Genomic DNA, 17,070 nt, shown 5'->3' with positions numbered 1-17,070 from the left:
GTTATTAAACAGAAACACAAAGAGAAGCTGCGTTTTCTGTATCTGTCATGTTTCTTTCTCTTGGTGGATGTTTTCATTCTCCTTTCTGAGGTTTGAACTGTTGCAGGTGCAGTTCAGTCTCCAGCTGAATCTGACACTGACTGAAGTTATTAATGTAAAGTTATTCTCTCTGTTGTTGGTGATCATCGGTTTAATCTTCTGTCAGAGGAAACGTCTTCAGACTGACTCGACTTAAACTCCACAGTCCACCTTAAAGCCAGAAATAACCCTGAACCAGATTCCCATCAGACTGAGCTCAGCTGGGGGGTAATGTGCCCCCCCCCCCCACGCACACACACACACCACTCACCCCCCACGTCCAAACATGAGTGTGTTTGCTGAAGGTTTAACAGCAGAGACCACCAGAGAAGCCTCCGCCCAGAGGTGTCACCACACCGGGACGTCAGGAACAAACCAAAACAGGCCTCATTATCAGAGACAAAGAGTCCCAGCAGGACACACACTGCCCCCCCACCCACACACACACACCACCCCCCCCACCAAGGCGCCACAGCTGCTGATACAGGCCTCACACCAACAGGAGAAGCTAAACGTCTCCAGACCAGAGTCCAGACCAGAGTCCAGACCAGGGTCCAGACCAGAGTCCAGACCAGGGTCCAGACCAGAGTCCAGACCAGAGTCCAGAGCAGGGTGAATGTTTGTGTTTTCAGAGACATTATGTGGAGACCTGAACAGATCAATGAAGCTGTAACTGGAGCTGATGTTTGACTGAGTCTGTCAGAGACTGAGACTGTCTGAGACCCTGTCAGGTGGGTCAGGTGGGTCAGGAAGCTGATGTTCTCCCACAGAGAAAAGAAAACGTGCTTTAATGAGAATAAGACGCCACATCAGACGCTGAGGTCTGTGAGAGCGGAGACATAAACAATCTGCTGATGGACTCTGATCACAGACGACCTGCTGTAATTAAAGCTCCAGAGGATCAGACTCTGGGTTCAGGTTCAGTTCAGTAAAGTTCCGTTTGATTTTAAGTTTTAAATAAAGTTGTTTTAGCTTCATGTCGTGGTGCGTTCACGGTGCACCTCAGGCCACACCCCCTCTGTGATGTCATACCATCAGCTGCGTGGAGCCGTGGTGAAGTTAAAGGTGGAGGTCTGAGCCTCTGCTGTCGCTCAGCGTCTCCACCAAACGTACAATTATGGAGCTCAGGTGGAAAAGACGAACAAAGGCTGATGATCACGTTTCCAGCTGCACATAAACCAGCCCCGAGTCCTCAGACCATAATCACCTGTTTACCCTCACTGCGCTTTGAAAGCCCGTCACTTTTTACTCCGCCTGTCGCTCTCCTCCCACAGAGCCGGGCTGAAATTACCCTGCATGCATCTGCTTGTCCCTGTAACACATCCCATCTCTCACACACTCATTCACAAGAGAAACCCCCTCTCTGCCCCGCCCACTCCGCCCGGGGCGCTCTCTCACTGCCTGGGCAAAGACAGTCCCAGAGTCTCAGAGGGCCAGGACCAGGACCAGGGCCAGGACCAAGGCCCCCTGCTTTGGGTTCAGTCTCTGCTTCTTCTCCAGTCAAACTCCCACAGCAGAGGAAATACTTTGATGTCAGGTCAAAGGTCAAAGGTCAAAGGTCTCTGCAGCCAGAACTGCACGTTATGACTCAGTGAGTGGATCAGACTCCACACAGGAGCTGTCTACACATGACGGTCAAAGATCCAGATCCAGATCCAGCAGGGACCGTCTTACTCCCCTCATTTCCTGTCACATCTCTTTAATGGAAACACAAAGTTAAAGCTACACATGATGTTTTGTTAACAACAGAGGCCCCTGAAGGCATCAGGCTGCGTTCAGAGAACCTTTCCTCAGGTTTCAAACCAACCAAACGTGGATCAGATTAAATCCAGCTCACAGCTGCAGCAGAGATACCATCACTGCCCGCCTCCTCAACACGGCCCTGAGAGCTGCGTTTACTGACACTCTGACCTCTGAGTTCACACCTGGAACCTCACTGACTGTACAGTGAGAGGAGCAGGTCTGTCAGGTGATGGAGCTGCCTCTGTCTCTGCTGCTGAGACCATGACAAACGGGTCGTGGGAATTTTCTCAGCGGGCGACACTCGAACCTCTCAGGACGCTGGAGGGTCCTCGAACCAACTCAGCCGCCTCCCACACACTGAATAAAAAACCTGTTTCAGTCTGGTCCTTTGAAGACACCCCCCCCCCCCCCCCCTCCTCACCCCCCCTTTAAGCCCCCGTCTCCTCACATCTCGACCTAAAGCTGCAGATTTTATCAGAGCAGATCTAAACATGTTTAGTCTGAGCCAACATGAGCAGAGGACCTGAGTCCACGCTCAGAGAGCAGCTCTGCTGTTACACTGCAGCACTGTGCCATCACACTCTGGTGCATTCAGGCAGCCACGTCCAGTTCTTCCCCTCAGTTAAACTGTGGTGCATTTAATGACCCGAGAAAACACTCATGAGATCAGCTGATGAAAAGTCAAAGCTAGAAAACACAGAGAAATGATGTGTCCTCAGCTGTCAGAGTGTCCCTGAACGCAGCCACACACAGTTCTCACAGTTAAAGACTGAGCTGGTTTCTCTCTGCAGACAGGAACCAGGAAGATCTGCTCGGATCCTGGTCCTGAGTCGAGGCCGTCTGTGGATTTAACAGCTCAGCTTCACTCTCAGACACTGGAAGAAGTGATGGTCTGATTCTGCAGCTGAAGAAGAGGAAGTGCTGCAGTGAACTCTGAATATTTGAGGGTGATTATAAGCTGATAGAAAACCTGCAGATGTTGGAGGTTTTATGTGCAGGCGCAGAGAAGCAGAGGAATGCTGCGTTCACTGCCTCCAGCCTGGATAAATCTGCAGGGACAATAAACTCTCATCAGTTTGTATCCGGTGGAAAAGTCTCAGTGAGGTGAAGCTGTAATTACAGTCATGATGTCAGGGTTTAATAACAGCCTGTCCCACGCGCTTCAGGAGGCCGTAAACACAACACGACAGCCAGGAGGAAACTGAGTGACGAGCTCGAACACGACCAAAGCCTCCGCTGCAGTTCACAGAGATACACTGAGCACAGGTCCAGCAGTGACCCTGAACGCACCACAGGCTTCTAATTAACACACAGCGACAGGAATGCAGAGTGTGTTCTTCAAAGTGACGAGTGATCAAACACACAGCGGCAGGTTAAAGTGGGGGAGGAGCGTCCTCTCTGATTCGTCCAGAATCACATGGTCAGGAAGAGGAAGTCACACCGACTGTTTCCTGTCTGTGTTCAGATGTGACTGAGGGAGGGGTCAAAGGTTAAAGCTCTGTCCTTTGATCAGTGATCAATACGATCATTCTCATTATTGATTAATCAGCTTCAAGGTGAGAGACGTTCATTCACAGAGACAATCAACCATTAATCAATCAGCTACTGCAGCTCTGATCAATACAAACTGAAGTTCAATGTTCAGACTGAAAGTCCCTCCTCCTCCTGCTCCTCCTGCTCCTCCTCTCTTTGAGGGGGGGGGGGGGGGGTCACAGATTGACCTGAGGTCTGAAGAATACTCTGGATTCCTGAGGTTCAGGTCTGAGGAGGAGCTGTGTTTGTGATCCTGGGTCTGTTTGTTCTGACAGAGTGAGACGTCGCCTCGAGCTCCAGGTTTTTATTAAACCTGCTGAGTTAATGCTGAGTCTCTGATGCTGAGTTCAGGTTCAAACAGACAAACGAGAACTCTGATAAACCAGAGTCTGTAACAGCTGAGGTCTGAGACTCTGATCAGGCAGAGATCTGGACTGATGAACATTAAACTAAGAACCTGATAATAGAGCAGCAGTAAACAGCTGTGTTTAGAGAAATGTTTGCTCTGTCGGAGAATGAGGCTCTGTGTCTTTAAATCCTCCTCCTCTCTGGTCTTATCTGCCGAGGACGCAGACCGGTCACCTTGACCCGCAGCCTCAGACGCTGCCAGGACTCACGTCTTAGTAACTGTAAGCTCCAAGGTCGCAGAGATATCCCAGCGCCCCCGAACGCCTCGTGTTTCGAGACGCTCCATCTTTGTTCAAAGACCTGATCTGGACCCACGATAAACCTGAATCTGATTTACTGCTGGCCCCGCCCTCCTGTTACCATGGTGATAAGTGAACTGCTGAGGCTCAGATCCACCCACAGGCTGACATTTACCTTCTAAAACAGGAAGTCAGTGTCGTTCGTCAGCAGCGACTGTCAGAGTCCGAGTCAGGACTCAGTCAGACCTGAACACACGTTTCTGGACTCAGAACTCAGAACAAACCTCCTCTGATCCAGAGGAGGCAGAAGCTGCAGAGCTTCATTCACCCTCCTGTTTCTACCTGGTGCAGTCTGAACCAGGTAACATCCTCTGTGATCACAGGGCTCAGACTCGGTCTCTGTGAGGACCCTCAGCTGAAGCTGTGTCTCAGTCCTGTGAACGTTCGTCTGTCTGACAGGAAGACGTCCATCTGTCCCTCAGGCAGAGGACTGTGGGAAAAAGGCTGCTCCTCCTCGTCCTCCTCCCAACCCGTCATAAACACTCGCACGTTTCTTCCAGCCAGCTGCTGTAAATTATACCAATCTGAGGGGGGGGGGGGGGGGAGGAGGGGGGGGGGTCATCTGGTCCGGACTCATTGTTTAGTGTCTGAGGAAGGAGCTCAGCGTGGGAAACTGGGATGTGGGGAGATTACGAGCTGCACAGCTGGACTCTGGCTCTGGACTCACTGCTGCTTATTACAGCTGATGAAAGAGACAGAAGCTGAGTCCCCCCCCCCCCCCAATCTGGATCCTGAGCTTCATTCCAGACCCAAACCTCAGACCAGCGTGGCTGAGACCTCTGGACCTCCAACATTTAAAACAGCTCGGAGAGTCTGGCTCAGGTGGTTCAGGGTCTGGCTCAGGTGGTTCAGGGTCTGGTTCAGGTGGTTCAGGGTCTGGTTCAGGTGGTTCAGGGTCTGGCTCAGGTGGTTCAGGGTCTGGTTCAGGTGGTTCAGGGTCAGACTCAGACTCCTGTCGTGTTTCAGTGGAAACAGACTCTGGTTTTTATCAGTCGGATGTTTTGCCTCCATGTTCAGACTTCAAAGACCCAGGTACTGAGGCGAGTAACCCCCCCCCCCCCCCCCCCCCCCCGTGTTCACATGACGCTCAGCAGCTCGAGCTCACGTTTAAACACCATCGGTCTGCACTGAGGGGAATCAGACCTGAATGAATCTGTAGTCCGGTCTGAGCCGGTTCAGACTCTGAATCCAGCTTCAGTTAACTGCTCTACCTTCTCCTGTGAAAGTCAAAGTATGGTTTGTCAGTCCAGAGTCTCAGGTCTCAGGTCTCTCCTGGTCTCAGGGTTTCAGACTGAGGTTCAGGTTGAAGTCAGTCTGAGCTGCAGAGTCAAGTCGGGACACGTCGCCTTCCTGCCGCAGACACTTCAAAGAGTCCAGAGACACAGAGAGACCACCAGACCTGAGCTCAGCTAAGACCACAAACACTTCCTGCTTCCTGAGAAGAAGATGGCCGCCGCCGCCACTGCCTCGGTCTGAGTCAGATCTCTGCTCACCAGACCTCAGACCTGCTGGTCTCTGTCCCTCTGTCCCTCTGTCTCTCTCTGTCTCTCTGTCTCTCTCTGTCTCTGTCTCTCTCTGTCTCTCTGTCTCTCTGTCTCTGTCTCTCTCTCTAAATATTTAGACTCTTCTAAACAGGAAACTGACTCTTCACTCAGACAAACAGTTGCAGGTTGACTTCCTGTCCAGACGACCAACGTTTAGTTAAACTCAGAGACAGATGGAATTACTCAGTAACCCTCAGTCTCTGTGGACTACATTACCCAGAAACCCTGCATCAACACAACAAAGACCTGCACATTTCTATCACATTTTCACTCCCTAATGAACTGGACTGGTTCAGACACAGACGTCTGTCATGATGAGTTCAGGTCTGGACTGAGAGAAACAGCAGGAGAGAGAGAGAGAGGGAATTCAAGGCTTTTCAAGGCTTTTCAAGGCCTGCGGACTCTGATAGAACACAGAGCTGCAGGTGACGTCTTCAAACAGTGAAAACACTTTGTCTTCATTTTTGACATTTTGACTTGAAAAAGTCTGAATGTCTGCAGGTGAACTTCCTGTGTGAGGCTCCACGACCAGACGTCACACACCTGAGCTTATCTGCAGCAGAACAAAGCCTGAGCTCTGACGATGAGGCCGACAATGAAAACACGGCCCCGGGGCCACAAACACAGCATTTCCATTTGAAAACGAGGCGTTGAGGCGCTGCAGCTCTAATCAGAGAGCTGAGCACCTGAGGCCACAGAGACAGAGCAGCTCCAACCAGCAGCATGACTGAACCTCTCAGGAATGTCAGCCTCTGTTAAAAACAGTAGAGCTGCTGCCGCGAGGCCACAGGCTTCAGAAATAGACAGGTATTTTTAAAAGGCCGAGTCGGAGCTCCAGGAAAAGACGAGAGCAGAGAGCAGAGCTGCTGATAACAGAGTCCATCGATACAGACGTCACTCAGCTTTCAGCCTCATGACCTTCATCAGCACAGCAGCTCTGAGGTCAGGTCACATGACGACGACGTGTCCGACACACGTCCATACCAACTGTACGGAGAGGAGGAGCAGCAGAGCCAGCTGAGAGCTCTGGCAGAGGTCAGCCAGTGTTTACTCCACCAACCAAACTCTGTTCAGATTTCTGAGGATTTAAGAAGAGAAATGATCCTGTTTCTCTCAACTGTTAATGACAGTTACTCAATCAATAATCAATCAATAAAAATACTGAAAAACCAACGAGGAGACTGTGATTGATTATCAGTACACTGATTAATCTCCTGTTGATCGACTGATTGATAAACTGATTATTGATCTTTGTCAAACTGAAGCTCAGTCTTTAAGACCTGATCTGTTCTGGATCTGGTTCCCAAAGACAACCCGGGTCCCTGAGGAGACGGGCTGTGAGACCAGCTGTCCGCGCCCCCCCCCCCCCCCCCCCCCCAAACAACTGAATCCACAACCGGGATGATGCGTTCAGAGGCCGACAGGACACCAGGCTGCTAACTTCACACCTCAGGCTGCAGCCCCCCCCATCACACACACACACACACACACACACACACACACACACACACACACACACACACACACACACACACACACACACCACCCCTAACAATGAAAACTACGTCCTCCATTCCTCCAAAAATCCTTCATTCCCAAACTTTCCAGGCCACATCATTGATCCAGCACAAACATGAAACAGTTGAAACCTGTTGAAACTTTCCTCCTTCAGCCTGTTTCACGTTTCTTTTCATGTCACGAAAAGTTCTGCACAGCACCGTCTCCGCACACATCCGAAAGTCGCACCAAACTCCATAGAAAATTCCACCAATTTGAAGCTTTCCCTCTACTTCACATCACGAGCCATAATCGAGGATCTTTTTTGAATTGTAACGATATTTTTCTACAATTATGACCCAAACCACTGCACCGAACTGAAGTTTGCTTCGTTAATCGTTCAACTAACAACTTTTTACAGCTATTTCTCTCTGCTCGCAGCTGTGTATTCTCATTAGAAGCGGCCGAGCGGCTGTTCGGCAAACTGGCTCAGTTAAGTTGGAATTTTCCCTTAAAAAGTGCACTTTCATGGGATTGTGTGTATGCCGAATAAAAGAGTGGGTGTTAAGGTTTTATGAGACGTGTGGTTTTGTGTTGTAACTTTTATGTGTTTTTATCAGTGATCAAGACAACATTAACTTGTGCGTTTTTTCAGGGAGATTCGGCAGCGCGGATCTCTCCCGCGAAGAGAAGGGGGTGATATCGGGGGTTCTTACCGAGGTGCAGGGTGAGGTTGATGGAGTTCGGGTACTGGATCCCCGCCAGCATGGTCTGGCTCTGCCACCAGGTGGTGTCCTGCTGGTTGTTGTAGTCGGTCAGGTACACGGCGCTGTGGTGGTTCCGGGGGTCCCGGGCGTCGCAGATGTGGCAGGACTTGGTGACCCCGGTGGCGCCGGTCTGCACGCAGTACTCCTCGGGCGGAGAGCCGCAGGTGTTGGTCGCCACCACCGTCACGTTAAAAGCGGCGTTCACGAACTCGGGCATGCAGCGCTGCGGTCTGCCCTGCTCGTCCGAACACTCGTCCATGGCGGCGCGGGCGCACACCGCCACCCAGCTCCAAGCGACCAGAGCCCGGATCAAACTTCGCATTTTTTCCGTCCTCCGCGTCCTCCTCCTCGACCAGAAAAATCTCTGCGCGGCTCCGACTCTAACTCTCCCTCAACTCGTCCAAAGTTTGCGGCAACTTATCCGGTCACCGTCAGAATCCAGAGGGAACCAGTAAACGCATCAAGTCAGATCCTGCGGGAAAGTTGAGCAGCGGCGGCTTTTCTCTGCTCCAGGCCGCGTCCAGAGCTCGTCTCCCGGCTGTGCTGCTGTGTGGGGGTCTGGGCTCGGGCCTCAGCTCTTTGTGTCCGCCGCCATGCAACAAATCCAGCAGGAAAAGACGGGACTCCAGACTACACCCAGTCCGCTACTGCGCAGGTCTGAGGCGCAGAGGACACTCCGGCAACTTCCGAGTCAACTCTGAAATAAAACCCCACAAAAACCAAAACTCCGACACGATGTGACACACACCTGTAACACCCCCACCCCCGTTACAAACAGATAAACTGATCTACAGCCATCACACAGCAATTCATCCGTTTAGAGTTGATGATGATGAAGAACTCACTGTAAAGAGTGAGTGAATCTAATCTGCTCAACACTCAGCATGAAACCGTCATTTAAATAACCTGGACCTCCACTCTAATACAATTCTACTTTGATCAAAGTCAGTATTTGACTCAGAATCTCATCACTCTGCTTTCTCTTTAACCGGAGTGTTTTTATTCACATCTGGTAATCTGAGCTCTAATGATCAGAACAGTCTGAAACTCTGGATCTGAACCAGGAGGAACCTTGTTGTTGTTGTTGTTGTTGTTGTTTACTGGCTCACCTGAGCTGGAACTGACCTCGCCTCTTTTTATCTGGACTCATAAAGACCTGAGCTCAGTGTTCACAGCTTCATCATCACAGGTCAGCCTGTGTCAGAGGAGCAGCTTTATTTCCTGCTTCACTTCATGTGGACCTGTGGTTCCATCAGCTGTTACCTCTGCACAGCAGAGACTGTTTCACTGTCCCTGAACGCATCATCAGAACGAGACACACTCAGACTCTGAGGGATCCGTTACAGCCCGCTACTGGAGCTTTCAACCGCGTCTCATGGTCTTCAGCAGTTTTCCTCCTCTGTCCTGATGACAAACTGCACATCAGCAGCTTTAACAGCTCATTCACTCACTTAGGATCTGCATTCAGACTGAGCAGGACCAGGTCTCTGAGGACCCTGAGCAGGACCAGGTCTCTGAGGACCCTGAGCAGGACCAGGTCTCTGGATTAAATAACAATACAGGACTCATCACCTCAGGTAACTGATGCATATTCACACACTAAGGAGCTGTTAATTAAATTATCACACACAGTGGACCAGAGCCCTGAGGGTCTCTGCAGGTCTCTGCAGGTCTCTGCAGGTCTCTGAGGGTCTCTGCAGGTCTGTGCAGGTCTCTGAGGGTCTGTGCAGGTCTGTGCAGGTCTCTGAGGGTCTCTGCAGGTCTGTGCAGGTCTCTGAGGGTCTGTGCAGGTCTGTGCAGGTCTCTGAGGGTCTCTGCAGGTCTGTGCAGGTCTCTGAGGGTCTGTGCAGGTCTCTGAGGGTCTGGGGTCTGTGTCTTCCTGTTGGCTTCAGTTTGTGTGTGCAGTCAGACGGCGCCTCCTGCTGGTCGTCTGATGATCATCTCATCTCTTTGAAATCCTGCAGAGAAATGAGACTTGGTGCTGGTCAGGACGTTTTCACTGATACTGCTGAACTACAGAGAACTGAACTCGTTAAAACCTCCTCCTCTCTGGGTCCACAGTGGATCTGGAGGATCCTGTGGTCTGAGTCTTGATGGGACATGTAGTCACTCAGAGTCAGCTCTGTAGTTACCTCATTGTCCTGAGCTCACAGTGACCTCTGACCTCTGACCACCAAACTGCAACCAGGAAATTCTGTCATGAAGTTTCTGAGACCGACGACCTGAAAACATCAACACTGCTCTGAGATCAGCTGCAAATATCAGAGGTTTATTGACGACATGAGAGAAACAACAAACAGCAGACGGACACCTGCAGGTCCAACAGGTTCAGAACCACATTCACTTTTCTGTTGATTTTAACAGCTGAGATAAGAAGTGAACATTTCTACGTCTTTCCTGCTGCACGAGGAAAACTTTATTTATACATCATCATCATCATCATCATCTCTGACCTGGTTACAAACATTTTTCTATACAACAACAACAACAACAACAACAACAGAAGAAGAAGAAGAAGATTTGTGCCATGACTGAATGTAAAGAGAAAACCAGACTCCATTGACTTTTTTCACGATTTAACGAGACGAAGATGAAACGATGAAGACGGTTAATAACCTCCTCTGTACCCTCCTCCACCTCCTCCTCCTCCTCCTCTGTATCCTCCTCCTCCTCCTCCTCTGTATCCTCCTCCTCCTCCTCCTCTGTATCCTCCTCCTCCTCCTCCTCTGTAGCCCCCACCTCCTCCATATCCTCCCCCTCCTCTGTAGCCTCCTCCACCTCTATAACCTCCTCCTCCTCTGTATCCCCCTCCTCTATATCCTCCTCCTCTGTAACCCCCATAACCCCCACCTCCCCTGTAACCTCCTCCTCCTCCTCCTCCTCCTCCGTAACCCCCACCTCCCCTGTAACCTCCTCCTCCTCCTCCTCCTCCTCCGTAACCCCCACCTCCCCTGTATCCACCCCCTCCTGCTCCTCCTCCATCAAAGCGTCCCATCTTCGGAGGTCGAGGGCCGTCTCCCATCCTGAGCACAGGAAACAGAGGAGTTAAGGTGTGTGTGTGTGACCTGTGTGTGTGTGTGACCTGTGTGTGTGTGTGTGTGTGACCTGTGTGTGTGTGTGTGTGTGACCTGTGTGTGTGTGTGTGTGGTGTGTGTGTGTGTGTGTGACCTGTGTGTGTGTGTGACCTGTGTGTGTGTGTGTGTGTGTGTGTGTGTGTGTGTGTGTGTGTGTGTGTGACCTGTGTGTGTGTGTGTGTGTGTGTGTGTGTGGTGTGTGTGTGTGTGTGTGTGTGTGACCTGTGTGTGTGTGTGTGTGTGTGTGTGTGTGTGTGGTGTGTGACCTGTGTGTGTGTGTGTGTGTGTGTGTGTGTGTGTGTGTGTGTGTGTGTGTGTGTGTGTGTGTGTGTGTGTGTGTGTGTGTGTGTGTGTGTGTGTGTGTGTGTGTGACCTGTGTGTGTTTGTGTGTGTGTGTGTGTGTGTGTGTGTGTGTGTGTGAGTGTGTGTGACCTGTGTGTGTGTGTGTGTGTGTGTGTGTGTGTGTGTGTGTGTGTGTGTGTGTGTGTGTGTGTGTGTGTGTGTGTGTGTGTGTGTGTGTGTGTGTGTGTGTGTGTGTGTGTGTGTGTGTGTGTGTGTGTGTGTGTGTGTGTGACCTGTGTGTGTGTGTGTGTGTGTGTGTGTGTGTGTGTGTGTGTGTGTGTGTGTGTGTGTGTGTGTGTGTGTGTGTGTGTGTGTGTGTGTGTGTGTGTGTGTGTGTGTGTGTGTGTGTGTGTGTGTGTGTGTGTGTGTGTGTGTGTGTGTGTGTGTGTGTGTGTGTGTGTGTGTGTGTGTGTGTGACCTGTGTGTGTGTGTGTGTGTGTGTGTGTGTGTGTGTGTGTGTGTGTGTGTGTGTGGTGGTGTGTGTGTGGTGTGTGTGGTGTGTGTGTGTGTGGTGTGTGTGTGTGTGTGTGTGTGTGTGTGTGTGTGTGACCTGTGTGTGCTGCTCATCAGGTTGAGTCCGGCTGCTGACGGTCTGGAGATGTGTCTGATGAGGTTCAGCAGCCTCTGGTTGCTCTGGTCCAGTTGTCTGATGTATTCTGGATCTTTGGTCACCTCCACCACCAGAGCCTCCAGCCCGGCCCTCAGAGCCACGATGCCCCCCGCCACCTCGTGAGGGATCCTCAGTTTGATCCTGGACACGAGAAAACACGAGAGCAGAGTGTGATCAGAACTCAGTGAGTCAGGACAGGAAGGAGAAACACTGAGCTGTCAACATGTTGTACAGCGCTGCTGTTCTCAGATCAGTCTGCAGCCACAGTCAGGTCAATCAGGTAAATGTCAGTGACACTGCGACTGATCCGTGAACTGAGCAGATTCTCACCAGTCGTCGAGCTCCACCACGTCTCCGTTAGAGTTGATCTTCTTACAGGCGAAGAGCAGCAGCTGCAGAGGACTGACCAGAGTCATCCCTTTAGCCGAGATCGCCCTGGTCCGGATCTGAAACCACAACAACAACATCAACATAAACAACAACAACATCCTGATTCAGGAGCAGACCCTCCTTCCTGCTCCGTCCACTCAAAGCTTTCACCTTCTCACTGAAGACGAAGAAGGGGGAGGGGTAGGTCAGGTCCTGGCTGCTGAACGGACAGTTGACGGAGGATTTGTGGATGAGGGCGTTGCGTCCCTCTGTGGTCAGGATCTTCCTCTTCTCTTTGTGGTAACAGACGTTGGGGTAGGAGCCGAAGGTGAGCAGGGAAACCACCACGTCCAGGTTGTTGTCAGGTCCCACTGTGTTGAACATCTGAGTCATCAGACTCTCTGACGGGGGGAGACAGGTTTAATCCCTCTGAATGAATTATAGAACTCAGTATCTGAGCAGAGGAACAGTGGTGCATTCAGGTACCTTCAGGGAATCCAGAGTTGACCAGGATTTCCTTCAGCTGGACTTTGGCCTCCCAGGTCATCCTGAGAGTGGACATGTTGAGACGTTTGTGTTCACAGAAACGAGTCTCAGCCTCCTCTCCGTTAATCCTGAACAGGAAGAGAGGCAGAGTTAGACCTTCGTCTCTGAGGAGGTGAAGCTACAGTGGTGCATTCAGGTACTGACAGAGCCTGCAGAGCGTACAGGTGTGTCCAGGAGTGTTTCATGTTCAGACCCACCTGACGTCGTCCCAGGCCTGGAACACCGACAGCAGAGCCACGTGATCAGAGAAACGGCTGCCGGCAAAGTTCCTGTGGACGAAGCTGAGACGTTTCCCCTCGTTAATGAACGGCTCCGGGAAACAGGAGGCGGCTGAGATGGTGCACATCGCGTCTCCGACACTAGAGGGAGACGCAGAGACGCAGCTCGGTCATTTCATCCAGAGAAACATCGACCGTGAAAATCATTGAGTCTGTGAAGGAGACACTGACTGGAAGATGCAGCCCATGATCATCATCTTCCCCAGTCGAGGCTCGATGGGGAGTCGAGCCAGAACCCGACCCAGAGGAGTCAGCTCGTCGTTAGTGTCCAGAGCATCCAGCTCTGACACACACACACACACACACACATTAATAATCATTCCTCTGTCACTGAACTGAAACACTGAGTGTGAGTGGTGTGTGTGTTTCGTACCTCTCAGCGTGTGCTCAGCCTCGATGACGGCGTCCAGCGGCGGCGGCTCGATGGCCTTGGACAGGAAGTGTCCGATGGCTCCGAGTCTCAGCAGTTTGATGCTCAGGGCGACTTCGTGCAGCGGAGTCCTGAAGATCTCCGGAGTCATGTGAGTCTCCATCCTGCAGAGACATGACACACACACCTGGTGAGAGGGAGCGGCAGCACGGCCTCAGGTAGACGGAGGGTGGAGCAGGAGGGCGTGACTGTGGAGGTCGGGGGTCACACCTCTCAAAGCGAGCGCGGCTGCAGAGGTGGAAACAGAACCCGGGTCGGACTCGGCCGGCTCGGCCCTTCCTCTGCTCCAGGTTGGTCTTGGAGGCCCAGACTGTGGCGTAGTTGGTCATGTTGTTGTGGGAGGTGAAGAGCTTCACCTTCTGCCTGAGGAGACAGCGAACACAGTCAGCTCAGACTGTCGACCTTTGACCTCAGACCCCCACACACCCACAAACTCACTTGCAGGAGTCGATGACGTAGACGACGTCGTTGATGGTGATGCTGGTCTCTGCGATGTTGGTGGACAGGATCACCTGAAACGTGTGTGAGACAGACACACACTGATATCTGAGCGCTCACATTTCTTTACTACACAGGTCAAATCAAGTGATAATGTCACATTTAAAACAGGAAGCAGAACGTCTGTTTCAAACTTTTCTGTTGATGTCATAAAAACAATCAGGACTAAAATGAACTGACGTTAAACTGACGCCACAGAAACCACACTGCTCTGTGAATGAGTCTCTAACCTTTGTGATGTTGTCAGGAACCGGTTCAAACACCCTCCTCTGCTCCTCACGGGGGATCTGAGAGTGGAGCGGCAGGATCCGGTACCGGTTACTTCCTGGAAACAAACACAAGACAAATCCAAGACCCTTCAGCCTGACCTGGATCTGGACTCAGCACGCAAGAGTTCGCTTTCATCTCTCCTCTGACTCTGACTGAGCTGACTGACTGTGAGCTGACTGACTGTGAGCTGACTGTGTACCAAAGTGGGGGTTGGTCTCCAGGTATCTCTGCATGGAGTAGATGAGGTTCCAGCCGGGCAGGAAGACGAGCACGGCTCCGGCCACCTGCAGCGTCTCGATGTACTTGAGCAGAGCATCGACCAGCTCGAAGGACATCTCCTTCTCGTTGATCTGAGACATCGAATGCTTCGTCTCTGCCGTGTACTCGGAGCCACAGATCACATTACAGTTGGTCTGCAGACACAGAGAAACCAGTTCAGAACCAGATCCAGACTAAGAAACAGAACAGGTCTGTGATCCTGAAGTGGGACATTTAGATCCTGATCAGAGGAGAAGGTTTCTTACGTCATCGTCTCCTCCGTCCTCGTCTTTGTCTTTCTTCTTTCTGTCCACCGGTGGAGGAATGAAGTTGGTCATTTGGATACAATCCTCCAGGAAATACTCTGCAAACACGGACAGAGACACGGACAGAAACACGGACAGACGGAAACCTCAAAGTGAAAATACTGAACTCATGTTAAATATTCACACCCCTGAGATGTGTCTCCAGCTGAGGACTCGTTGGTTTAGGGCTCAGTGTCAGTGTCTAGATCCACCATGGAGCCCAGGAGCCAGAGAGAGACCCCGACTGTTTCAGGTTCAAAGGTCAAAGGTCAGAGGTACCTTGAACAGGGAAGGTTCGTCCGAACACCTCGATGATGGGACAGTTGAAGAAGTATTCTCTGAACATGGTGGTGTCGATGGTGGCCGACATGAGGATGACGCGGACCTCGGGATAGGCCTGGACCACGTCTCTGAGCACCACCATCAGGAAGTCCGTCTGCACACACACACACGGGGGGGGGTCAAACTACACAGGAAGTGACTGCGCTGAGCCCTCGTCACAGGCTGTGTTAAACACACAGGAGTCATCAGTAACTGAACTCACGTTGATGTCTCTCTCGTGGATTTCATCCACGATGACGTGGCTGATGCCTCTGATTCCTGCTTCAAGCTTCCGCAGCAAAACCCCTGAAACACACAGACATGAGGCGTGGGCTCCCAACACAGAGCTGTGCAGACAGAAAACTGCTGCGTTCATCTCTTTCTCTGAGTTTACGTACCAACGGTGCAGAAGAGGATGCTGGCGTGAGGTCGAGGGAGGACGGACTCGAAGCGGACGCTGTAGCCGCAGCTCGTCCCGAGGTCCTCCCCCCGCTCGTAGGCGACTCTCTCAGCCACGGACACCGCGCTGATCCGTCTGGGCTGCAGAGAGGAGAGTCAGGGTCCAACTGTTAGACAATCTGAAGCAGAGACTCCTCTCTGTTTAGACCTGGGGGGGGGGCTCAGCGTTACCTGGGTGACCACAATGTTGCAGTCGGATGCTCGGCCTCCCTTGATGAAGCGGTCCAGGATGTACTGAGGGACCTGAGTGGTTTTACCACAGCCCGTCGCTCCTCTGATGATCACCACGGGGTTGTTGTCCACGGCCGCCATGATCTCCTCTTCAAAGTGTTTGACGGGCAGCTGGTCGCGGCCGATCAGGATCTGAACACACAGAGGCAGACGCAGAAAACAGAACCTTGTCAGATACCACAGAGACCATCACCCCTCAGTCTGTGTCCAGATGAAGCTGATGTGTGTGATGTGTGTGTCCTGCTGTTAAAGGAGGAGAGGACTCTGACCTTCTGCAGGTTGTCGTCATGCTCCAGCTGGAACATCAGCTCGTCGTGCAGGTCGCTGCTGATCTGCTCTGGAGTGCACTGGAGGAGAGGAGGAGGAAATACTTGATGAGATCACTCCCTCAGTGTGACGCTGCCGGTCTGCTGAGTTTATCTGCAGTCAGAGATCAGAGACTCACGAAGGCCAGCGGCCCCTCGTCGATGTTGCTGCTGGTCCAGGGGTTCCAGTTGACCTGAGGTGGCGACCAGGGCACGACCCCGGCTCCGCTCTGACGCTGCGATGGTTCGAACGTCGCCATCTTGGCCTGAACCAGAGACACTGAGCTGCTGGGGTCTGCGGGCTGGACACAGGTATCAGGTCAAACATACGTCATGTGACTCTGATCAGTGTGTCCGTGCGTCAGGTGACTCACCGGTGGAGGGACCTGGACTCCGAGCTCCTGGACGACGCTGTTCAGCTGCTGCTGAAGCTCTGGAGACACGTTGACCTCAAACGCCTCCAACTGGACAACACAAACACAGTCAAACACACACACACTTCCTGATCAGCTGAGGTTAATGGAACTGAAATGAGCAGACTGTGTGACGGCGTACAGTTTCTCCCTCCTTCTTCTTGGTGACTCCGGAGTACGCCTCGATGACGCCCAGGTGATACAGCTGTCGGATCAGAGACAGAGCGCACGACTGAGCCGCCAGCTTCTTGTTGGAGCCGTGTTCTCGAGCCGTGATCTCTGCAGGACGGACGGAGCAGATACTGGGACCTGATTCACAAACACTCGCTGTTCTGAGCAGATTCTGAAGGATCTGAGCACTACAGCCTTAAAATAACAGTTATATTTCATCATGAAGGTCTGGGTTGCCAAATTGAGTAAAGTGAACATAAAGTTCAGAAACACAGGGAAACAGTAGAAGAGAAGAAGCATTAAACCTTTAACACATTAAAA

At 51.8% G+C, this 17,070-nt stretch overlaps 2 protein-coding genes across 2 annotated transcripts in view; both read right to left on the bottom strand.

The window, feature by feature from the left end:
- Positions 1-8,621, bottom strand: part of lamc1 (laminin, gamma 1) — a 37,787-nt gene extending 29,166 nt beyond the window's left edge. The window contains exon 1 of the mRNA XM_018678980.2: positions 7,819-8,621. Coding sequence (XP_018534496.1) covers positions 7,819-8,191 — 373 coding nt within the window. The 5' untranslated portion in view covers positions 8,192-8,621. The remainder of the gene's footprint in view (positions 1-7,818) is intronic.
- A 1,496-nt stretch (positions 8,622-10,117) lies between these two features.
- dhx9 (DEAH (Asp-Glu-Ala-His) box helicase 9) overlaps positions 10,118-17,070 on the bottom strand; it is an 11,700-nt gene continuing 4,747 nt past the window's right edge. Inside the window, exons 8-28 of the mRNA XM_018678982.2 lie at positions 16,721-16,857; positions 16,540-16,629; positions 16,306-16,467; positions 16,130-16,207; positions 15,801-15,992; positions 15,569-15,710; positions 15,394-15,476; positions 15,129-15,285; positions 14,811-14,908; positions 14,486-14,699; positions 14,247-14,341; positions 13,957-14,030; positions 13,729-13,881; positions 13,462-13,622; positions 13,260-13,371; positions 13,008-13,169; positions 12,751-12,878; positions 12,436-12,665; positions 12,226-12,341; positions 11,836-12,036; positions 10,118-10,892 (exon numbers count right to left, since the gene is read on the bottom strand). Coding sequence (XP_018534498.1) covers positions 10,478-10,892; positions 11,836-12,036; positions 12,226-12,341; positions 12,436-12,665; positions 12,751-12,878; positions 13,008-13,169; positions 13,260-13,371; positions 13,462-13,622; positions 13,729-13,881; positions 13,957-14,030; positions 14,247-14,341; positions 14,486-14,699; positions 14,811-14,908; positions 15,129-15,285; positions 15,394-15,476; positions 15,569-15,710; positions 15,801-15,992; positions 16,130-16,207; positions 16,306-16,467; positions 16,540-16,629; positions 16,721-16,857 — 3,200 coding nt within the window. The 3' untranslated portion in view covers positions 10,118-10,477. The remainder of the gene's footprint in view (positions 10,893-11,835; positions 12,037-12,225; positions 12,342-12,435; positions 12,666-12,750; positions 12,879-13,007; positions 13,170-13,259; positions 13,372-13,461; positions 13,623-13,728; positions 13,882-13,956; positions 14,031-14,246; positions 14,342-14,485; positions 14,700-14,810; positions 14,909-15,128; positions 15,286-15,393; positions 15,477-15,568; positions 15,711-15,800; positions 15,993-16,129; positions 16,208-16,305; positions 16,468-16,539; positions 16,630-16,720; positions 16,858-17,070) is intronic.

Source organism: Lates calcarifer, linkage group LG4 (assembly GCF_001640805.2).
Source record: "Lates calcarifer isolate ASB-BC8 linkage group LG4, TLL_Latcal_v3, whole genome shotgun sequence".
Classification (NCBI taxonomy): Eukaryota; Metazoa; Chordata; class Actinopteri; family Centropomidae; genus Lates; species Lates calcarifer.
This window is presented reverse-complemented; position numbering and strand designations above follow the sequence as displayed.